A 24,971-nucleotide genomic window follows, 5' to 3' on the forward strand; every position below is an offset into this window, starting at 1 on the left:
ACATTGCACACAACTCCTTTTGTTAAGCAAAGTGCTTTTTCCATGTGTTTCTTTCATTAAATACATTTATGTCAACATTTCAAAATAATTTCATGGGTTAAGATGGGGATGTATATTGCATATACTGTGTTTATTCATATTTGTTCAATGTATGATAGTTCAGTCTAAAATCACTGAATAATACATCTTTGTTCAGTGGGAGTTGGGGAAAAGTTTTCATTTTCTTGGCTGTCAGTCTTAGTTTTCTGTTCTTCCTTCATGGTTGAAACAGGTGACAAGTGATTGATCACTTCCTGCAGAATATCCTTACTTTCACTAGGAGGAAGATTGCTGAAATAGTACTGAGGTACCAGCTCCATGAATCTGGTGAGGAAATAAGAAAAAACATTATAAGTTTTGTTTGTAATTGAATGTTGAAATGTTTGAATAGCTCTTTTCCAAGCTTGTACAAAAGACACACGCAACATGATGATGCACAGAGGTACAAAGCTGGTATTTCAACTCAAAACCAAAACTCTCTGCAAGATGTACTCACAATTTGTGCACTTAATACACTCAATCTACACTTCAGCTGGTTGTTGTTCAGTGCTCAATGCTGCAGATAGCATTAAATTGTATTTTTCTAGGTTTGAACATATTTTTGGTTTACTGAAACTGTGAGAAAGCCTTATGAGCATGGAAAACAGACAGGACAATGAAATGTATATTCTTGATGCAAAGAGATTTGGCAGAAGGAAAACTCTAGTCTTTTCCTGAATCTATAAACAGTGGATATAGGATCATTTAGCTGGCTTGGGACATAAAACATACTGAGAAAAAGATTTGCTGGAAAACAGCTTTTCAGGGAACAAAGACATTTCCAGCTAGACTAATTCGTACACTGCTGTGTTAACTTTTCCTTGATGGTCTTTCTTTATATTTCATCTGGCAAGAAACTTTTGCCACTTGTGAGGTGTTCTTTCAGTGGGGATTGATTACAGTTACAGTGGCAGAAATTGAGATTTCAGTACCTGAACAGATCAGCACACATTAGTAAATACAAAAGGCTGACTTAAATGTGGCTTGTTCTGCCTGAAAAGAATAGTAAGGGGGTGAGATCACAGTTCTTCCCTTTCCAGTAGTTCTGAGCACCAGTGCAATGAGTGTTTCAAATGAAAATGAAGACATCCAGCAAAGCTATACACAGTAATAGAACAATACTGGCAACAAAGACATAAAATCTATTCCACATACATTCACAAGTCAGTATTAAGTGTGAAAAACAACCATTTTTCCAGAGATGCCGACTCCTCTTACTTGACTAGGTATGAAAATTGTCTTTTTCTCTTAAGCCTGTTTTACTAGGTTTGTTTTGGTTTGGTTTTGTATAGCCACATCTCTACCTAGAGTGAATCCCTTATGCTTGGAGTGATTTGTGAGCAGAATCAGAAGACGGCTACTTTTAGTATGGAGATAAGGGAAAGGGAGGAGGTGACTGGAGTTGACTTCTCCAAGCACTGCTCTCAATGTACACACACCCTGTCTGTGAGTGAAGTTACACTTCTGTGGCAGAGGTAGGAGTGAAGAAACAGTTTCATCATTGTTAACTTACAGATCAGGTGATACCTCAGAGACCACTCTGATGGAATTGTCTTCTGATATACTAAACTCGTGGAATAAAACCCACTCAGGAATCTTTCTGGTCTTGTAATATGATGAGAAGGGATGAAGCTGGGCCACTTGTCTGTGTGTTAACATTAAGTAGTTACCTGAGCCATCTACATCACGAGCAATCTTAAAAAAAAGCAAAGAGTTATCCATTATTTAATTTAATATTCAAGATGCATTCATCAGTGTTTGCCTATTAGATTAAAGACAGTGATTAGATTTGTACTCAGACACTTTCAACTGAGGAAGTTAAACCTCTTAATAAATTTCTGCAGGGGAGCTAGGGACTGGGTACTATTAAATGAGGCTTAGAGTGAAAGAAAATGTTGATCTGCGTATTTGAAAGGAAACTGCAACAAATGAAGGCAAGCTTACACAATGAGTAGCTGCACTTGGCTGTGAAGGGTCTTTAAAGAATAATAAGTCTTTAAAATGCGTTGTGTGGTCAGGCACTATAAGTAGTGTGGTTTGGAGGGGTCTTTCTTCTATTGAGGAGGAGCATAGTGATGTGAAGGAAACCTTGTTTTCAAGCGGGAATAAATTCATGTTTCATGTTTTCTGTTTACAGTTACAGTTAGAGGAGAGGAAGAAAGCTGTATATTAAGGATATCTGAGAATATTCAACAAATCCATTCTCTGTTTCCTGAGTATTTTCACAACAATATCTTTAAAAAGGAAGTAAGATCTGAGATGATATGACAAGTTTTTTGAGGTAAAAGTAGTCTTTGAGTGAAAGGCACATTGACAGTTTCCCTCTTGCAGTGAAGTGTATGGACTGCATGCTGTGACAGCTGAACCCAGAGAGAGGATTGGAATTGGCAGAAGTGCTTGTCTGATGCACAGTGGAAAAAAATGGTTTTTATCCTGTCTGATGATGAAAAGACTTCACTACATAGCTTAAGTTGCCTGGAAGCATTCTATTTAAGTTAACAATGCAGTAAGATGAGACCACAGTATTTTCCTTACGTGCATAAAGTAACCAGATAAGAGAGATTTCTTAATGCTTAGTATATTTTCTTGTGATCCAAAGTCCGGCTCTGAAATGGGAAGTTCAAGGCGCTTCATAATCTCTACCAGTTCAGCTCTGATAACCTCTGCCATCCTCAGTGCAGAACAGCTTAGGAAATAATCACGGCACCATTTCTCATTGCTGCAGTCTGTGGAGGAAAAAACAGCATTTTGGCTTAAAGCTGAGTCTTACTGATAGGCACTATCCACAGATAGTGCTCTGTAAAGTGCTCTTGGGCTGGTTCAATAGATTAAAATCATTGTGAGGTGAGTAGCTGTGTCAGAGCTGTCCAAAATTCTGATAACAAGAACCATACAGGCAACTTAGGCTCATTGATCTTGCTTGTAAAGTGAGTGGGCAATACTTTATATCCTCACTTATTTTTAGCTGTATTTTTCTGAATAAAAATATTCAGAATCCCTTGGTCTGTAAAAACTGATAGCCTCAGATTGAGTAGCAACTCTATTTTCAGGCTTTCCGGATTCAGGCAAGGATATGGGAACTGAAATGACATTTGCAGTGTTGGTGATGATCCTGCATGCTGGTGAAGGGCAGGTTCTCTTGGACAGGAAACAATCCTTCTGTCATGCCATAAGTTTGTGCTTGGTATGTGCAAATCATGGAATGTTTTGGGTTGAAGGGGACCTTAAAAACCATCTAGTTGCAACCCCTCTGCATAGGCAGGGACACCTTCTAAGGTCACACTGCATCTCAGGTGACAGCAGCAAATTTCAAGAAGCATTTCCTCTATTACAAATAAGAGCACAAACCTTCAACAGCACTTACGCACTTCACACCAATGTCTAAGTACTGGACTCAGGCTAAATGAACCCAAGCAAGGTGTTTGAGCACAAGAATATACTGTGAAGAGCTTCTGTCTGCTGCTTTCCCCTTAAATTTTCTTTTCAGTTGGCAGCTCTCAAAAAAACCCTGGAATTGTTAAGCTGCTGAAGGAATCAAGTCCCTCCTCAACTTTGTCATTTCACATCTTAAACCTGGATTATGTTCTCTTAAAGGTGGAACCATCTTTCTGGTTTTGTAAAATGTCACTTAAAATGACAATTGTAAAGTGCTTACATATCCTTGTTGGCTGAGGTACACTGTCCTACATCATTTCAATTAGTTAATAAACTAACACTTGTTTGTAATGGCTACTGTCTTGGGTTTCTCTTCTCTCTGCAAATTAGCAGTTCTAGAATAATTCAAAAAGTTTATGAACTAAATGCCAACAACGTTCAGGGTTTTTTTGTTCTGTTTTTTTCCCAATTGGTTAGAATGTTCATTTTATCTGGTATGGGTACACTTACATGAGCTTGCAGAGTTTGCACTGGCTTCCTTGAAGGCATTGAAGACATTGACAAGAGTGAAGTGATCTCCTGCAGGGTGTGAGAATTTTCTCCAGCAGGTAAGAGCAATCTCTTCAGTTCCAGGGCAGGCATGTAAGAAGCAATTAGGAGCTTGGAAAAAAATCAAGCCAGTGGTTATTAAGACATGGAGGTGCATGCACAAATACTAACTCCATTGATATTTTTTGTTCCTTTTGTTTCTCAGTTCCTTTCAATCTCTGATGTTGAATTGCTGCTGAGGAACTGAATCTATTGCCTTGACTAAGGTTTTATTTATACAGATGTTCCTTCAATTTCTTATAGTTTGTGCTGTAAGCACAAAAGGGGGTGAGCAGCCTTCTCTTAGTCTGATGTCAAAAATGCTTCATAGTGGCATCATCCAGTTAAGCCAGAATCCAAGCATACAGTTTCTTTAATACAGAAAGAAACTAAACCTGTGCATATAATGCCTGAATTTGCTCCTTTACATTGAAATTTGTACCTCCCAGTGCGTTTTATTTCTGTTGTGATACTGCACTGCCTAATTGTATCTTTCAAGATGGTTGAACTTTTTAAAAACTAAATTGTGCCTGTGCTCAATTGTTAACAGTTTTTGTTTATACTCAAAAAAATTATCACACGTTTAGGCTCACTATTAAAAATCAAGCCAGCCTGAGCATTAAACCAAGTTGTTATATAAGGAGAAAACTAATGCAGCTTGATGCCCTCTAAGTTTATGTTTTTGCTGCCCAAGACTCCTCAACAATTTCTGGGCCTGGGTCATTCCCTCTGGGCACAGTAATGCCATGTCAGAACACTCACTGCAGGCAAGGCTGAGCTGTGGCTGTTGAGCAGTAGGCAGCTCTCAAGCATTGATTCTGGACTAGGATTATACTGTAAAATAAGAAGGATAATGCTATGTGATTAGGACACAGCTGAATATTCCTGAAGCCAACATCATTGTGTAACACTGAGACCTGAAAGAATCTAAGAATCTAAACCCTGTCCTGTGCTATCTGGTGAGAGTCTGAGAAGTCCTTGTCATTTTTTGCTATTTGATTTTCTTCAGGAGTCACCCTCCTCTCAGTTATCTTAAAACCTTTGATTTTGTGCATCTTGCATGTGTTAAAATTTCAAGAGCAGCTTTCACAGAGTGAATAGGTTTCAAATATAGTTAACAACCTTCTAATACAAATGTTCTTGCTCCAGAGTTCACAAGTCCAGTGTTTGGAGCCAGTTGGTTTGTCTTACAGTGCCATGTAGGAGTAGAGTCAGGACAGAATGGCACTGGACACTTCAGTTTTATAAAATATTTGAAGATCACAAACTTTGTTGGTCAATGTCCAATATTGTTTGTAATTAGAAGTGCCCCTAATTTGCAGCTTCAATCTGTAACAAATGTAGCTGAATATGAGATAAGATCATTCCTTTGAAGGGATGTTCTGTGTATGCTTCCTGATGAAAGGCTGGAAGTTAATGGGGACCTGAAGCATGGGACAGGAGTGCTACTTATAAATTCATGACCTGTGTTTCACTACATGCTTCAAGACTTAGCAAAAGATATGAATTAACTTGAAATAAGCAGCATGTGAATAACAAGTTTTCCTTCAGGTTGCCCTTGTGAATAGATGGAAGAGTATGCATGGATTTGGCAGGTGACACAAGCCATGCAGTGAGACATTATTGATGAGTACCTGTTACCATGGCTGCAATGGTGAGCATCTCATCTACGCACTCAAATTCACATGAGGCCAGAATTGACTTTGACAGTTGTGGATCCAGGGGAAATTCTGACATAATAATTCCAAATTCAGAAAGGTTTCCATCATTATCCAAGGCTGCCAGATAATCAAGATCTTCCAAAGCCTGCATCAGGCTTTCAGGAGCTAATAAAAAGGAAAGATAATTCAAATTCTTGTGAATGGCTACATCTAAATGAATGCTTGAATTCTCATTATGATATTTCAATTGTATATTGTGAAAAAGACAGAAGTCAGCTTCTATTGTTTGATGATGGCTAAGAAGAAAAAGTAATAAATGAGATGAATGGAAGGCTGAGAACATTCTGGAGGAAAATAAGAGGTAACAATTATAGGGCTGCAAATAACTTTGTTGATTTTTTTTTTTTTCTGTCAGAGCAGTTTTTGTCAAAAGTCAAGACACAGTGTGTGCTGAATAGTGTATTGTACTTTCTCACTGCACAAAATCAAGTGCTCAGTTTTCCCTCATTGTAGGTTATAACTTCCTCACAACCTACAGAAGTAGAAGTGGGAACAGCGAGGCTGAAGAAATAATGACTTAATATAGGAAAATAATGAGGTAGGCTGAGAGACTAATTTGGGAAAACCAGTAGGAAATGAGTTTGGGCCACAGAGTGGTATGGAGCATGGGTACAAAATGGACTTCAACAGAGGCAAACATGGAGGATACCACAAGTTAGAGTTTAGTGTTTAAGGTGGGGCCTGAACAGTAATGACAGAGGGGAAGGGGGACAAAAGTGCTGGGTTTTGTGTCTTAGGTGTTAAGAGAAATGCAAGTGGAGGAGGTCTGCCAGGACGGTCAGTGAGGAAGCTTGCTTCTGCATACATTGAATGCCAAGCTTCCAGGCTAACATGGCCCACATGTCTTTTTTCTGAAGACTGCTGGAATATCAACAATTATTTCCGTTAACTGTTCAGTTAATTCAGTTTGACTAATGGCATATTAAGCTTAGTCTGTCAGGATTACCTCCACAAATCTTGCTCTTTCATGGGTGAGGGTGAATGAAATCAACAACCCACAAGATACAGAACATAGCTTTTACACAGGGACACCAATATGCCTTTTCATCAGTTACCATTACACCTCAGCAGTTAATTCTCAATAGGCCAAAAGATGGCATTTGCAGTAGCTCTTCTGAACATCTCAGCTGGATAGGAGTAAGGAACAAAGGAGTTTGACAAAGACTCTCCTTTCTCATCAGTATCTTGTTGAATTTATTACTTTACCTTTTTTTTCTTCACAATTTTTCCCTTGCTTTTCTGCATCTGAGGCAGTGGAAGACAATCAGCTTATGTAACCCTAGCCCTTTTACTGTTATTGATTACTTTTTCTTTTGCTAGGTGGTGCCAGGAGATTCTCAGTGACACTTGATTCTGCTGAAATCAGTTAAGACCCTCACAGTTGTAATGATGATAGAACATGTCTGGAAGGACAGGATTAAGCAAACCAGTATTTAAAATGAGAACTTGAGCAGGTCTGCAGGAAATTTGCTGCTGATGAAAGGAGGTCAGTTTGGCAAGGCATGCATGGAAGACCTGTTATGTGCAACCATGGTGGTGTGGTTCTAAGGCCAGAGAGAGAGAACCTGAGAGCTGAGTAGAAGTTGTCAAGCCTACACTCTCCTAAAAGTAGCTGCTAGAGCATGAAAGACATTGATGGAAATCTGGCAACTCTTGAAGTGTGAAGGTTCTTTCCTTCCAGCTCTTTTCAAAGGTAGGTTTCTCATCCAGATCTTACTGTATTGGTCAATACCTTCTATGAGTGTCAGTTCATTTAAATTCATAACTGCTCTCCTATCACTGCAGCAACTTTATTCTTATTCCAGTTTAAGGAACTGTTTGATATTTTCACTCTGTTTTATGGATAACAAGTTAAATTCTAGTCTCATTGAAGCTGATGCCAAAAAATTCCAGTACAGTAGAACTTGGCCTCATCCCCAGCCAAGCATACCCAGCACTGGGAAACTAATGATTGCACTGGCAATTTTTCAGACTTCTGTGGGCTGCTGTCAGTTTGCATATTAATGTTGGAAAAAACCCTCTAAATTAAAAAAAAACCCAAAATGCAACCATAGCTACCCAGACAGGCAGGGTGTGTATTTGTTCTTGTATCTTCATTAGCAGATAACTAGAAATAATTTCTTGCTTGAATTCATGATGAACATGTCAGTGGCAGGCTACTTCTGCATCAAGAAGATTAAAAGCAAAGAAAGTCTCTAAGGAGCTGGTAGGTCACGTTGAGCCATGACACCCCACTTCAGGCACCCTGCCTTCCTGCAAGAAAATGTTGAATTTGGTTTTCTACTTTGTTGGCAATGAGCTCTTAGTTTATTGCCACCACTCCGTAATTAACTAGTTAGAGTGAAGTAAAGAAAAAAAAAAAAAAAAAAGGGAAGCAAGCAAACTTGTTTTTAGCCCTTTTCTGTTACTAATGTCTGAAGGGAAAAATTGCTAATTCCCCTGACGTGAGCTTTTACAGAACTACTCCAGTATGTAAATCTGTGAGTGCTTGAGACCTTGCTTAATTTGAATACACTTACTGTTAGTTTTCAGAGAAGTTCTCTCAGGAGTCTATAAATTCCTGTTAAAACTGTGGACCTGTTTTGTTTCAGTATTAAGAGTTCATATTGTATTGCCTGTAAAACATGAGGGGTTTGTGTCTAGAGAGAGCATTTGTTATCAAACATATGAAGTGTAATGGGGTAAAAGATGAGCCCTTGCAAAAGCTAAAGCATCTGAGAAGAAATACCTAGGACATCTGAAGTAAGAGCTTATGAAGAAAAAGGGTCGGTGACAAAAAAGAGACACCAGTGATTGAAAATACAAGGAGAGTAAAATGGGCATTCAGACAGATAGTAATTACCAGGAAATCATGGAAAGCTAATTTCTAGAAATCAACAAAGTAATTTGTGCTACCACTTACAAAATACATGGTTATATGGCAGCCAATTTCAATCCCCTGATAGCATCAGTAATTTGCATTTTTATGCCCTAGAGTTAGTTGCCTGGAGATTTATGAGCACAAATTGCTTTTCTATTTTGCTATGAGAGTAACAGAAAACAAAACAAACAAACCAAAAAACAGAATAAAGAAGACTCCTGGAGTTTTACTGTGCTAGAAAGGACAAAATGGTAAAGGTAGGTGAAGCAGGTGAAGAAACAGGAAAGGAAAAAAATTAGAATAGGGCTTTCAGGTACAGGTCTGCATTTTGAGGCACAAACTCCATAAAAAGCCATTGGAATGACAGCAAATGCTCATTTGAGAGTTCTTTATGGCATGGTTCCTATTTAAATAAAAACAATTATGAAAATAGTGTCAACGTTCAGATATGGAAAGCTCTTCTTTAAAGAACAGAAATCTGCTTTGTCTTCTAATGATTTCTAGCAAGCAAGTCTCATTATTTTTAGGGCTGCTTGCCAACACCACCTACTGCTGCCATCGAGCAAGCCACAGGGCTTTGTGCTTCAACTGCTGCTTTCATAGGAGCAAAGTTAAGAAGAAGCTCTCAAGATGTGTCCCGTGCCTTCAACAAGAAGCCACATCCCTGGATGTTTAAAAGGTATTTCCTTATCTGTTATTTTCTTACCCTTGCCTGTGTTCTTTGCTACCTAAGAATGGGCTACTCTGAACTTGTCTTGGGAAATCTGACCAGTTTTGTACAAATACAGATTCTAGTCTTGATCATACTTGGGCTTAGTAAAGCAAATACATAACTATATGTCATTGTTAGCACTGAAAAAATTTCTCTGAGGGTTTCAAGCTGACTTAAAATGATAGTCTTTGTTTTACAGTGTTTTGGTTACTTTGATGTAAACAATTATGTTTCTAAAGGTGGCTACAGCTTTTCATTATCACATCCTACATGGCTGAAACGAAGCATTTGATGTGTGATTGAATAAATATACAAGTATTATTCTTGTTGCATAAGGAAGGAAGTGATATAGCCATTTGCCAAAAATTCTGTAATAAGCAAATGTTAGAGATAGGAATAAAATGTAGATTTGATGATCATAAATAGTCTGTTTGACTACCATGTTGTGCTTATCTGGAGTATTTACAGGTCCTGTGTTCTGGTCTCCTGCTTTGTGAAAATTTTCACTATGTAAAATGCCTTTTTGATGGATCTTTCCATGGGAATGGCTGTTACAAAGTTAGGGCCGACATAAATGTCAGGTGAAGGGACATTGTGTTTCAAGAGCTGTTTTGCTCTCTGGCAAACCACATGTTTTTTTCCAGCTTCTGTTAGGCTTAACAGCATGATGAACTGCCAAAGTAATTACTGCCAGGAGAATATTCTGGGGAATGGTGTTTTCTGTTACTGTTTTTTAACATTGCTCCCTGGATAGCAAACTGAAGATAGGGAGAAACCTAGTGCCAAGTTTTCTTCAAATTATGCAAAGATTTTTCTTCTGCAAGGCCAAGCTTCTGTGTGCAGGTTTAATATAAATTCTCTTTTTTCCACTATAACTTCTGAGGTAGGATTTTTTTGTTATGATTCTGTCATGCCCTGAAGCCACCAATTCTATAACTGTTATTTTGAAGTTATAATATTACCTTTCCAAACTCATACTTTGCAGTCTTTGCATTCCCCCTTAGGCTGCTTCTTCACTCCTCCAAGCTGGCTGGTAATGGTCCCTACTGTGCTTTTCTGCCAGCAGGCACAGCCAGGACAGGGACTCATCTACATCTTCCTACCATAAATATACCAAGGTACAGGCACACACCAGGGTTGCCACTGACTGTTCAATGGAGTCAGTTTTCCATCTGCTTTGTGTCATCCTCAAAGGATGCACATGACTGTGCAACATGTAGTATATCCACAAAGAGTATGACCATCACTTTGTTTTTTTGTTACTCTCTAGTAAATGACATTTGCATCCTGTGTTTGTTTGCTGTCTGGTCCTCACCTCCACCAATTCCTTTTATGCTTTTCCATTGATTTGTGCATTACAGAATATGAAGTATGTAGCCATGTCTATGTTATCAGAAAGTTTTTCATTACTAGATATATAATACTATTTGATCAATGACATTCAGATAATACTAATTATATAATACTATTTGATCAATGACATTCAGAAATTAAAACATCAAAGAATCAACAAGTGAATTTAGGAGAATTAATCTGCCCTGATGTGATCTCTTTTGAGCAGACCTTACATGGCACAATGACTTTCTGTCTTTGACAGCCTGTTTCTAATGAAAAAACATGCCAACAAGTGTTGTTTCTGAAACAATTTGAAATTACATGCATTTATACAACTCTTGTTATGATGCCTATTCTAGAAATCTATTCTCAGAGGGATTGTAATAGCATAGCTCTCCAATGTTATGATATCCATGAATCAACAAATATTTGAATCTGAAAATTGTTTATGATAATTCTGTATGGATGCAGAACCTGCAAGCTGCTTTCACCTTGATTTCTTAGGGAAAGTCTACATGGCTTCATCTTTGTACTGATTTGCATAGTTTAAATAGTGATTTTCCAGTGATTTAGAAAAATACATAACGTTGCTGCAATCTATGGGAAAGGAGGTCTTTTGTCCCATTATATAACACAGTAAAGATCTAGCTGATTAACTGATAAAAATGTAAAGATATCCCTATTATAGTGGCACAGGAATTCAAATAATGCACTTCAGAACTGCAGTGCCAAATACATTTTCATAGGGGTCATGAATTCCAACAAGGAGAACAACTCTGCTGCATTTGCTCATCTCTATTATAGCATGAATTAAGTGCAGCAGCTGAAAGACTGACATGTTTGTTGCTTTCATAATGCAGTAATGAGTCAGAGTTAATCCAGGCTTTTATTTTCCCTCAAAGAGCAGCAGAGAAAAAAAAAGAAAAGAAGTGCACATTGTTGTTGAGCAGAAATAAAATGTTTTACTGATGTAGCGATTGTTTCTTTACTTCTAAGCTCTATGTTCTGTACTTCATGTACAGGGAATGGACTGTGAAGTACTTGTCTTTGAGTTCTTGCTCTGAATTTTAGGCTACTTTTAATTTGTTTGTTCACCAATTTGTATCCATATGTTATGATTTTGTTTAGGAGAAATTCACCTTGTGTTAAAAAAACCCTAAAGCCTCTGTCCATTTCAATTGCAAAGAAAACCTGAGAATGTTTGCAGAACAGAAACAGTGCACAGGAAAACCTTTGGCATGCGTGGCACGTGGGAGGTGCTGCTGTGTGCTTACTCCCTTTAATCAAAGGGAAATCAAGTCCAAGGAGATGAAGAGACATAGAACTGGTCAAGCCCAGGAGAAGCTGTAGGGGACTACTGGGGAGAAGCGGAATTCTAATTGTTTTTAGTATCTGTATGCTCTGAACTCCACTTGATTTGGCCAAGGGAAGTGAGAGCATATGGAATTACTGCCATGTCTTCCTGTGTGATTGCTTGAAGGGGGTATTTTTTGGGATTCAGTTGGTCTTGTCCCATGTTTTGTGCTCTGGTAGTAGAAGAGAATAAGAACTGTTATGCCCAGGAGTTTCCTTAGGGTTAGAAAAGCTTGTTTTGTGAGCCTTGTTGCCCATCTTTTTCACTTAGGTTTGTATATCATCTCAGAGACCCTTCCTCCTCTTCCTCAGTCTACCTCGTCACTTCAGGTTACAGAAGGCTTATGCAACTAGACTGACTGCAGCAAAGGTAACAAAACCTTTGTGTAAAGCTAAAATTTCTTATAAGACAGTATGCTTTCCATCTCTGATAACTTTTCTCTTTGCCTCCTCTGCCATGCTGTGTGAAAGGTGTGACATCTATTTGAATTTATGAGGAGCAGTCAAAAAGCTTCAGGGCAACCCTTTAACTGGGTACCAGAGAGACTTGGAACTGGGCATGAAGGACACTTGATGGAACTTTAGGGTTAGTCTCTGCTTCTGCTGGAGGATTCTTTAGCCACTGGAGAGCTGGGTGGCATTGTTGGGGTTGTCTGTTGTGTGTTAGGTTGGGGCTGCCTCAGCACTGAATGAGAAAACTTGGGCTTTTCCAGGCTGAAAAAAAAAGCAGCTCCCAAATCTTCCAGGAGAATGAAGGACCCAAACCAAGGTTTTATGTGCTTGAAAGCTTGACATTGAGTTCTCTCAGTTGGTCTAATGCAGTGCTAACTCTCCTTCTACATTTTCTTACTTCAGTATTCCTGTGTCTTTCTGACAAACCTGTTTCATGCCAGGTATTTCACCTGGTCTGTATTCTGGAAGCCTGAACCTGATAGTCACCACTGGAGACCTGGCCTGGTGAGACAACTCCAGTGTTAGTAGGAAAGAGGTTTGTTGCCTCGTCAGAAGTGGGAAAAAAACCTGAGGCAAAGAGAGCCAATTTGTGATCTGTCCTGGGATACAGGAAGAGTTTTACTAGGCCCTTAAAGCAATGTTTCAAGTGTTTAATTATGGGGGACTGTAAGTCAAGGAGACCAGGAAATTGTGTCTCCTTTCAGAGGAGCCCCTAAAAGTGTTTGTGGCATTTTTTCTTTGTTCAATTTGTCTAACATTCCTCACACTGTTTCAGTAATGCCTCAGACTTAAATACCTTGACCTCACACTTTTTATCTAGTTAGCAACATTTTCATATTGATGCCTGTCCAAGTAAAGCTGATGCATTCATCAGATGCCTTTATAATTTTGTAAACATCAGCAAGGAGCTTTCTGCAGCTGCATTATCTCAAGAATCCAGACAAAACTTAAGACTTCCTACATCTGTGAAATCCTTAAACACCTCTAGCATTTCTTTCTCTATGAATACCAACTGTCTCCAGGGGGCTTTTACATCCAAAACTACTGAATGCTTTTCTTAATGAAACTTTACTAATTCCATTCTACCGTCCAAGGACAACTTTCTTCATGTCCAGTAAAAGTATTAATACATTTTATAATAAGTTTCTTTTTCACAGTAAAATACTTTCTGAATTTGAGTGGAAGCCAGCTGTATTCCATAACCATTTTCCATGAAGATTTCCTAGATGCAGCACAGGAGGTGACACTCACAAGACCAAAATACCCAGATTCTCATCAGTCTTGAATTGGTTACCACTCAAACTGATAAAGCTCTTTCACATTTCTTTTAGGCATGTTTCTGCTAAACAGGCAAAGAAAAAGCAGAATAAATTCTACCTGAAAAATTTCCACTTCTATAGAAAAAGCCCTGAAATATGAATTAAAATTACTATAATATATATTTATTTGTATGTATTTTATGTATAAATATATGTTGAATACCACTACTACTAATAGTAATAATGCAACTACTTCTTTTACACTTTCACCTCAAAATTGAAAGTATTCCCTGTCTAGTAGTGAAAGTTTGAGTTAATTTTATAAATAATATTGTCCTTAAGTAACAGCTTATTGTAAACTTGAGCTGGGAGATGCTAGATGATAAGAAGAAAGCTGATTTCCTCAAGATAGGTCTTCTAGATAATAACAATAGTTTATTTGGGATGTAAGCTTTGGATTAAAGGAATATATTTTGTTAGATATCTATACAATGTCTTGCACAATGCAAAATTTTCTTTGTGGATTCCTGGAAAGCAGTGTGAAGCCTAGAGGAGAAGATATTTAGAATATTGTTATTTGTGGGTTTTTTGTTTGTTTGTTTGTTTTGGGTTTTTAAAAATTATTATTAATTCCAGTTCCATTTGGATGTTTTATGGTCTTTTTCACAGCAAACAGTTCATACATGGTACCATTTTTTTAAGTGCAACTGCTGCTTTATGAGCTGCTCTGGCAGGAAAGGGGTGAAAGCAGTGTCAATATTATTACAAGTTTTTCAATAAAAAGCAGTACTGGCAATGACAGGGCAAAACTGATCTTTACATAACTGATAAAATAATGATAAGAATATGGACAATTGGTGCATCATCATTACCTGGCCTGCTTATGAAGTCACAGTGTCCTAAGCCTGCTATATCCATCCTCTTCAGGAAGAGAACCATACTGGTTAGCTTTGATTCCTGTATTTTGGCTGGTAGATGTGGTTTCATTTCTTTGTATGTAAATTCTTCAGGATACAAGCAGAAGAGTTTTCCTGGAAGAGATTTCAGGAAAATTACCTTTTAAAAAATTATTCATATTATTTTTACTATTTTTTTCATTGTCACATTGATTCTATTATTAATTTGAGCTAATGGATTTAAATTTTGAGCTAATAATTCTACCTGATGAAGACATGCCCAGAATTTGTTTATGCATCTCTGCTTGACTTTTGCTGATAGGCTGCGTTATAACAGAGTCTGCTCTGATTCTAGGATTGTACACCTTTAAATGAAAGAGATATTAAGTATCAGATAAGTAAGTGAAAACTGCATATATATTAATGGTCTGTACTGAATTTTTGTCTAGATTGTTAGACAGAAAGGGTAGTGACAGTTCCATTTCTTTTTATACCAGCTTGGAAATGAGAGCAGTCAGCACTTTGATAAATTATAGGTTTGCAATAACTCTGTATATATATATTGTAAGATAAATGTCTTTTTCTGAAGAAATTTACCTTACTAAAGCACAAAATGTATATCTGTGGTATCATCAAGAAGAGCATAAAACCAGATTATTTATTTCTTCTAGTGACAGAATCTCAATATTGGCTGTTAATACTTTGTTTCATAACTCCCAATTTTTGTCTCAAACTGAAATCTGTCAGTTCAGCACAGGAGACAAGGGCTGTATCAAAGATGTACAATGGCCCATTTTATTTTTTTCTTAGTTGTACTTCATTTTGTTTAAACTGAGGAGCTGACTAACTCACTCTTCTGACCACAGGTTGATGTCCAAAAGCTTCTGTGATATACAGCAAGGAATATAAAATCTGGGTAAGACAACTTTCTAGTCATGTCATCTGGATCGACTTTGTCTACTTTACATAGAGTTTTAATGAAAAAAAGTCGAATCTTCTTCAGTGCAAGGGACAAATTTCTTCTCTCCAGGTAAATTTATGATCTATCCCCACTGAAAGACTCACTCAGGATTTTGTTTCCACAAAACTCTTGCTCTCTGTGGACTTTCAGCCACGTAGATTGAATATGTATTTGGACTGCTGAGGAATGAATATTAGGAGGACTAAACTGCAGCTGTTAGGACAAAATAATTGAATTAAAGGGTAAAAACTGCATAACTGATATTGGTGATTTGATAAGCATCAGGGCTGTGTTGAAACTGATTTGTTCCCATTGCTTCATATTTCTGATTCACAGAAGTCTGGAAGCACTGAACTTTATTTTGGGTTTCAGTTTACCTTGGAGGTGAGATTCATTTCCATCATCCAAGACATCTGCAGTTTCAGAAATAAGCTGAGTTATGTATGATCTACTTGAAGACTGTTTTTAAGCTTTTATTCATTTCACACAGAAGTATGACTTTTTTTTTTCCCCCCTTGACTTGAGGCTATGTTAGTTTATAACCCCCATATGAGAACCTTTAAAAATGACAATGTTAGACACAGTTTTCTGCAATGAAAACGAAATGTAGTGGCGGTTCCCAAGCTTTTGACTAAACTGTTTTCAAGGCCAATCAGGATGAATCATCCCCAATCCAAAATTTTACAAACAATTCAATTTTGGTGATTCAGTTCTGGATTATATAAAGAAGCTATACTATATTGTTTCTTTTGCCTATTACTGGAATTTTTATTTTGAGTAGCAAAACACATGGGGCAGTTACAAAGCCTGTAGTCGTGCAGCTTTCCAGTTCATGTAATGACATCATCATGTTCTTATGTCTTTATCATGTCACTCATTATTTAGGACATAGTGTTTGTATAAATGAAAGAAATAAGAGACAGGCATTTGTAGCTGTCCTAGTTGTGCCCAGGATGGGCTGGAAAACAGGAACTGAGGGCATACTTAGGATGAACAGAAAAGGGTCAAAGATTAACTTGTTATATTGCAGAATTTCGAGGTACTTGGATGGAAGCACATATCCAGAGGGAGCACAAGCATCTTTAAGAAGGATTTGTTCCTTCTGTGAGTATCCTTCAGTTTTCTATGATCTGTGGCACCATGGTGATTACTAAATTGTTAAACAAGGGGTGAGGTTAATCTACTAAACCAGACAATCTGCCAGTAGGTAGCAAAGTACTGGTTGTATTTTTCTGTCTATAAGATACTGAATAACTAATTATGACTGATAGGCCAAAACTAAGGTAAGATGCAGTTTGCAAATGAAGTGTCATTTGATTAGTGCCCAAAGGAGTGTCTGTTACAGCTGGGAGTGTTTAAATGGCTTTAGAAACATTAAAATTTTGTTTTCTGATGGAGTTTAGGAAGTAATTGTGTTTTCTTGCTTGGTTTTCATACGAGATGTCCATGAAAGTTATTTGAAATTTGTTAGTTTGACTGTTAAAAATATAGAATCTGATTTCTGAAAGAATAGAAAAATATTTGATCCTTTAGAAACCATATGCATCAGTCTAGTCCCTGCACATTTCCCTTTCCCCCACCCTGGAAACAAAACCTTATGTATAGTTAATTTGTGCCATACTGATTGTGGTTAACTGTACTAACCTTTCTCTTTTCAACACCAACATCAATGACAAACATTACATTTTTAATCCAAATCAAGGTTTCTCCAAAGCTCGTGGTGAGTAGCACTTTTCTTCTGTATTTTTTGCAGCCTTTTTGTTTGTCTTGATTTGCTTTGGGAATTAGGTCTTGTTTTGTGGGGTATAAAGGCACTGGGATGAGTTCTCCAAGGTCAGGGTTTAAATTAGACTGTTCCTGTCTGATCATTTGGTAAGCTTTTTCAATTTCCTGCAATGAGGAGAAAGTTGGGTTTTCCTCTTATTTCTCCTGACAAACAAATATACATATTCAATTTTAAAGAAACTTCTTTATTCTAACATGAATTTTAACTATGTATCCAACTATAACAACATTTAAATATTACATGATTAATAATTAAAGGGGATAAAAAGAACTATGCATGAGAATTTACCCACTGTATCCACTAACTGTTGACCAGGGAATAGTTTTTTCCTGTTTTTTTCCCCTCTGTAATTTTCAAAATAGTGTTCTCTGGCTTTAATTATATTCAAACCAACCTCCAGGGGAAGACAGATGTGCAAAAATATGGGATAGGAATAGCAAGGCTGAGAAATTATGAATATGTCACTAAACTTTATGTATGTAGGACATGTAGGATGCATTCACATCAGACATTTAGTACCAAAGAGAGTGAGTCACTTGGGAAACCACTATGATGATGTTAGTCCAATTACAATACATAAAAAGATCAAAGAAGGCAGGAACTCTCCTACTTTACCTCTGTTTAAGAATATATAAGTATTCTAAAGTTTTTTATGGTGGGGTTTTTTCCCCTTAATGATTAATAAAGTCTATGAAGACTTCATAAAGTCAGTAAAATGTCCCTAAGCTGTGTTAATGGGACATCACCTTTAAAACAGTCCACAAACTCAAAGGCCAGATATAAATTGTAAATAGTTCGTTGTTGGTTTAGTCTTTCTTTAAAATATAGAATAATTTGTGTTGTGAATGATTTTTTTTTTAAAGCATACAATAATTATTCATAGACATGTTCAGTTTTAAAGAGTGGTGGTTTTTTCCAAAGCATTTTTATTACCAAACCAAATTGAGTCTCTATTTGAGAGTGCCACTACTTTCATGGTAGTTATAGGTTGAAAGTGTTCTATAAAAATTCTTATAAGCTCTAACAGTGGCATCTAATAGCAAGGCTGGCACCAAGACAACACATAAATTGTAATGTTCTTAGTTTACTCATATTTTTGTTCTGTTTAAAAGACAGTTGAGTGCTAGGGAACAATGAGCCATTGCCAATATGAAACTTTAAATGACAGTTAAGCAAGAATGCACGGGATGTGAACTGTGCACTCATAGTTCATAACTGCTGTTTTGTTCATTGTGAGGAAGAGAACTAAGTAATCTCTTCTCAGCAAGACAGAGATTGTTATTTTAGTATTTTGTGGTCTTGCCATCAAATTATTTTTAGCAGAAATAAAACTTCCTTCCCAGTCCCTTGAAATGGAAAGACTGTGTTTCCTCTACAAACATTGCTTCTTGTAAATATGGGAACTGATATAGGAACTCATTAATTCCTAATTTGAAAATTTAAGTCTATAACATTTACAACTTATAACTAGCATTATTACAAGTTACATATCCAGCCCTTTTTACAGTGAAAGGCAATGCTACCTGGGTAGCTTAGTGTCATTTATCTTTGCTTGTGAAAAGTCATTATCTCCTGGAGCTACTAAGATGACTATTTTGTTCTAAAGCAGATTTAATAATTCAGAGTGGCAGGTTGAAGACCAGAAAAATAAACAATACTAATAATTTTTAAGGATTTCAAGTCTTAAAATGTTTATTTGATGGGCAGATTTCTTTGACAGAGAAGGACCTGATTGTGCAGTCCTGGCAGCACCAAATTTAGGGAGCAAATGGAAAAACTCTCTAGGCAGGTTTAAGGTAAAAGATTTAAGGAAGTAGGACATTGATGCAAATTGGATGTGTCCATTTCTGTGAAACAGGGGTAGCACAAAGTGTGCTGTACCCAATGCCAGAATAGATTGCCATGTATTACTGCCTGTATCTGTGGCTCTTGTCCCTGTGTGCCACCTTTGCTGCTTTTTTCTTTAAGTCTACAAAAATTCTGAGAGTTACTTGTGTTAGTTCATGCTGTAGATGTAATACAGTGTTATGTATAACATGACTTTGTAGGAAAAACCTGAAATGATAAAGGCTACTAGTAGTGTCTGATGTCTTAGATATTGGCAACAAGATACTTGTAGGTCATGTAAAAACAGAGGTGTAAATTGTTCCTTGACTAATGGAATAAATACTTGAATCAGTTAATAACTTACTTGTTCACAGGCCAGAAAGATCACAATATCACCCTTCTCTTTTGAGTGGTGTATCTCAAAGAGCAGTTGCAGCGCAGACAGAAAGTGGTCTTTCTGAATGCTGCAGGAGTATACAACTTCTGCCTGGTGCTTGTTTGTCACTCTTATGAAGGGGGTGCTGCCATAATAATGCTGCAGTTTGCTGGACATGTGGGGAGCAGTGAGAATCACCAGCCTCAGTTCTGGTCGTGATATCAATACATCTTTCAGAAGGCCAAGTAATGCATCTGTTGCAACAGTTCTTTCATGCACATCGTCCAAGATGATAACACCATAACAGTTCAGAAGAGGTGTAGACATCATTTCCCTCTGTAGCATGTCATCTGTACAGTATCTGCAACACACATACACACAGAAAACTCTGCAAAGTTTTATGGAATATTCAGATTTGGTTATAAGAAATTAATTCAGGGTCAGCTTGGTTATTTCTGTTCTAGCAAGAAGGACTCAATAAGAACAGAGAATCTGTTTTGTGGACAGTATCACAGTCTCAACTATGTGTTTAAATCCTTCTTTAAGTAGCTAGAAACTCAATGTAATTCAATGCCACCATCACCAATTCTTGACGTGGGAACTAATACTTTCAGATGAGGAAATGAAGGTGTACAAGGTGTTTGAGGCAGTGTCAGAACCAAGATGGGAGATTAATTCACACTGTAAGGCCCTCCTTACTTTTATCCCTATTACTCCTGCTACTGAAAGTTTTCTAAAATGTTATTATTTATTGCTGTGTTGCTCAGGTTTCAATGTGTGAGAGGACAGGATTCATCTCCCTTCCACATCAGGAGCAGCTGCAGGAAGATCAGCTGAAGGATGTGGTTTGGGGAGCTCCCTGTGAAAGAGGAAGGACATGCAAAAGGAAGACAAGTTGAAGTGGTGAGTATCCTCTTCTCCACTGGAAATCAGAGGCTGGAAAAAGGCTTATGATTAGATTGTATAATTTGTGCCTGCCACTTTAAGAAACAAGAGAAAATAGCTCTTAAATTTCAGAGGCTCAAAATCTGAATCCCTGTGTTGCAGTTGTCACCTGCCTGTCTTTAATACATTAAGTACGTTTCTTTTATCTTAAAAAACCTTCTAAAAGCTTATTTTTCCCCCTTCTTGTTACGGAATATGCACTTTTCTAGCCATGATTTTTGATTGCTTTTTAAATTCCATACTTTGTGATGGCTTATCCCGTGTTCCCTTATGGTAATGAATGCTTCTGTACTGCAAAATAGAGAAAGAAAAAGCAGAATGATATGGAGGTTGCTGCAAGCTTTTGCACTCGCAGAGAGCTGTAAGCTACCTGCTAGCTTAAAAAGCATGAGAAGCCAAGCAGACAAACCTCAGGATGGTTTCTGTTGTACAGCAGGTTTCAAATGGGACAGAGTACCCCACTTCGTGGCCAACGTTGACATCCATTTCATCAGCCACACGCAGCGCCAGCCACACCGCGGTCTGCCTGTGCACCTGGGTGCACACCACCACCCCGTGCTGATAGTGGGCAGAAAGGCAGTACTCAGCACACCACTGAGGAATCTGTAGGTAAATAAGAAAACCTATTGGTATTTAACATGTTTAGCAGAGACAAAAGAAATAAAAAGAAGTAGACAGTGGGGAATAACTCGATCAGTCTGAGTGCTTGCTTCTTGCTGTTTGCCCAACTAATGATGCTGTATCTGACACAGAAATCATCTGGCTTGATAAATGTTTGAATCTCTTCAGCAGTCAAGAGTTAGAGCAATGTGGGCTAGAAGATTTACTTGGGAATTTCTCAACTGGACTCATATTAGTTTTAATATATTGCAGAAGGGATGGGATTGGCCCCTGGGGAGCAGGTTGCACCAGCACCATCATTCTTAAGCATCACTTCACTAGCAATGTTAGTGAATTGTTGTCAGGGGGTTCTCAGCTGGCTCAGTGGTAAACCTGCCCATCCTAAGTTATATTCAGCTGCTTGACATAAGAGGTATGTCCCAAGAAGAAGGTTTCAAACTGACAAATGCCACAAATGCCACAGTAAATACATGTAACTTCAGATTAATTACTCTCTAAACAAAGATAACTGAAACTGAACTGCTCCAGAAACAGTAGCTGTCTAATTTATTTATTTACAGTAGAAAATAAACTCTAGAAAATATCAATGTGTTATTGTCACTAGAAAGTGAGATTGCTTTATAAATATTATAAATATTATTTTAGTGAAAGTGTTTGGTTTCAAATTCTTAATCAATTTATATAAACAAGATGCATCAGTCACATATCATTTATTTATGTATAATCATTCATGGTTCTAAAAATGTTTGAAAACCATCCAGCAAAGTGTTACATCATCTTAAACTTTAAGGACATTTTTAAAAGTTAACATCTCTTAGCAAGTAGTTTATTACTATACAAAGTTTGTTCTGTACAAACTACAGTCAATAATGAGGAGAAAAGACTTTGCACTGCAGAAAAATATTCCAGGCACCAGGTGGGTGTATATCCTCTTTGTAGGAACAGAGGAATTTCCAGTGAGAGGTATGATGTCTCTAGTTCCAAATGTGATCTCTAGCAGTGTCCAGCATCAAGGTCCCTGGCATGTATGAGATGCTCTGCTATATTAATTATTCTTCAGCTTTACCTCCAGGAAAGCTTGCTCCTGATCCCAGTCATAAGCAATCAAGTTTTGGCTTATGACACTTGAAAATTCTCTGCTTGCTGTGGTATCAGACTTATGTTGTTGTCTATTATTACAACAGAATGTGATAGTCTTAGTGGATATTTATGTGTTTAGAGCCAACTGAGATCTTGGCTTCAGTGATGTCTTGTAACATGAATTCTGTGAAGTAATTGGGTATTCTTGGGAAATACCTGAGAAACAGCCTTGCTAATTTCAATCCTTCATTCCCTGAAGAACTTTTTTTCACCATCTCTGTTGCCTGCAAATCCACTCTGTCTCTTTGCTGATAGAGCACTGATCAGAACCAAAACTAACTGTTCAAGTAAGAATATGCATTGAATCCAACACAGGCATTGCAGTGTTTTACAGTTTCCACTGGGCATTTAATGTGATGACGGTGAAAAAGAGGATAGAATGAGAAGCTTAGTCACTATTAAGGAGAAGGCAATGAAATTCTCTACATGGGCTAAATAGTGCCCTGCCAAACGTAGAAGAAATGATTTACTGATAAAATACTGAAGCAACCTGAGCTAGGTCTTAAGCATTTTACACTTAGCCTTGGCTCCTCTGAAGACAGAAGAAATATACCTGTAATTTCAGTAGTGAAGGATTTTAGGTGATACATTCTGTAATACATTTTAAAGTATGTAGTTTTTCAAGTTAAAATGTGATGTTGTGACATACAAGGAAAGCACAGATTTACAGTGCACTTAGTGATAGATACAAGGAAACTTTATACAATTTTTTTTCTAAGGTTATGTATCTATTTGGTTCTGACTTCGAAACTGTAGCAGTTAATCCATGTGCTCTTCAGGGTTCAGAAAATATTTGATATTTTTAATTTTAGTACCAAAAAAAGTTGTCATTAGAGATTTTTGTTAGTTGTTTTTGGCACTGTCTCAGACACACAGTCTGGGAGTGTTACTCTTCAGTGCTCAGTTTACTCTGAAGCCCAAAAGACATGATCAACCAAGTAAAAATGGCTTTGCACAAACGTACAGTAATTGTTTGGGAATATCTGAATAAAGTTATTTAAATGTATGCTTTTGTATCTATAACATTTAGATATAACATCTATATTTGACTGCATTAATCTTCTGTCACGTTCTGTATTTCACTTGCTTTCTGTGGCCTTAATACCCTAGTTCACAACTGGTGGCTATGCATCTGTTTCTACACTGAGAACTGCTAAACTCAGTACAACTCTTTGTGCCTACACCACAGCTGAACTCTTCACAACTGGATGTTATTAAATTGTTCTTATATTGCAGTATCAAACAGCCCATTACTAACAGAAACCAGACACTAGTGTAATATAAAGCTGAATATTGATGTGCCAAAAATACATGAAGGGCAACAGCAGTGAATACTGAATGAATCACCAAGAGTTTGTTTCTGTTTTCAAAATATATTAGTAAAATAGTAATAGTCACTCTGAAAAGTGTACAATATTAAAGGTTCCAGAAGTAGTTTAAAAAAACTACCCAAAACCCAACCAAGTATGCTGTACTGACCTGGGAGCTCTTGCCTGTCTTAGCATCTCCTGACACAATCACAATTTGATGATGAAGCAAACTTTCCATAAAAGTGTATTTCTCTTTCCAGACTGGGAGTTCCTCTCTTTCTTTCAGAAGTTTATAGTAACGGGAGGAGTAAGGCAAGCCATCAAAAGGATTAAGCTCTAAGTCTTCACATACTAGGATTTCCTCTTCTTCACCATCACTGCAGTCAAGTAATTCTGAAAAGCAGTGGATCTCTGGAGAAAAGGCCAAAAGCTCCATTTTTTTTGGCATATATTTTTCCCAGCACAAATGCAGCTGTAGTAGAAGGAGTCCTTGGTGTAAGTATTGGTCACTCCAGCCCCCTAAACCTGAGGAAATCCATTGCTCTTTGCTTCAGGATTAGAATTTCCCAGCTCTTCAGTTTACAAGCTCAGTCTTGGCGTCCAGCTGCCCTCTTTGTTGTCCATTTGTCACACTTCGAGTTGCTTAATTATCCCACTGAGCCTCGAGAAATTACATTTTTAAAAAAATCATCCAAACTCTTCCAAATAGCAGTGATTAAAGCAGAAGAAGTTAAACAGAGGCTGAGCAGCTTTTGCACTTTGGGAGCTCGGTAAAGCCAAACTGTGAGCACCAGCCCGTGTGTTTTCTCAGGCTCTTGTCTGCTACTGCCAGGCTGGAGAATAATTGGGATAGAGCAGACTGAGCCTGACCTTTCTTGCCCCCGGCTGCTGTGAATAGGAGGCTCCAGGGCGATTATTGTGATTGCAGAGTTTGTCATGTGGCCACCTAATCCCGACACAAAGGGCTTCACCCCTGGGTGCAGCAGGGTCTGGCCACCGGGAGGTGACAGCCTCCCTCAGGGGCTGCCAGTGGGTTTATTTTATGTTATTTGCAGGGTTTTAGAAAGAGAAGTGGAGAGTCTTTTTATATATTCTGTGTATTAACTTCACTTGGAAATCTTGTGAGGCTTTAACAGCAGGAGATGCCAGTTCCAATCCTTCAAGGGTACCAGAAGCGGCCTTGAAAGATGGGGGAAGAGCAAATCACTGACGTAAAGTAACTCCAACTCTCAGGGCTCAAAAGTAGCAAAACAGTTTCCTAATCTTGACTGATCTGTACTGTTACAGAAGTATCAAATAACATGTTTTACTTTAGTTCCAAAGGCAAGTCTTCTGTTGAACAATGATACTGATAATGTCTTGATCAACGGCCTAT

General features: G+C 37.7%; 1 protein-coding gene across 1 annotated transcript; it reads right to left on the reverse strand.

Moving 5' to 3' along the window:
• Nucleotides 1-170: 170 nt before the first annotated feature.
• Nucleotides 171-24,032, reverse strand: DHX32 (DEAH (Asp-Glu-Ala-His) box polypeptide 32). Its single transcript, XM_010001876.1, has 11 exons — nt 23,766-24,032; nt 20,935-21,128; nt 19,569-19,941; nt 17,236-17,481; nt 14,896-14,995; nt 14,607-14,765; nt 5,676-5,867; nt 3,964-4,113; nt 2,614-2,804; nt 1,592-1,773; nt 171-363 (listed from the first exon to the last, which is right to left on the reverse strand). Exons 1-11 carry the CDS (start codon nt 24,030-24,032, stop codon nt 171-173), a joined length of 2,247 nt encoding a protein of 748 aa, XP_010000178.1.
• Between the last annotated feature and the right edge of the window lie 939 nt (nt 24,033-24,971).

The sequence above is a fragment of the Chaetura pelagica genome, unplaced genomic scaffold, assembly GCF_000747805.2.
Source record: "Chaetura pelagica isolate M959 unplaced genomic scaffold, ChaPel_1.0 scaffold477, whole genome shotgun sequence".
In the NCBI taxonomy this organism is placed as follows: Eukaryota; Metazoa; Chordata; class Aves; order Apodiformes; family Apodidae; genus Chaetura; species Chaetura pelagica.

Bases quoted from the DNA above. Each gene is read 5' to 3' on its own strand.
- DHX32 (XM_010001876.1), bottom strand. From the start codon at position 24,032: ATGGAGCTTTTGGCCTTTTCTCCAGAGATCCACTGCTTTTCAGAATTA. The intron at 5,868-14,606 runs GTAATGATGATG...CCTTTTTATTAG, and splicing joins TGACTTCATAAGCAGGCCAG to CTCCTGAAAGCCTGATGCAG. The intron at 1,774-2,613 runs GTAAGGAAAATA...CTTTTTTTTAAG, and splicing joins TATCTGGTTACTTTATGCAC to ATTGCTCGTGATGTAGATGG.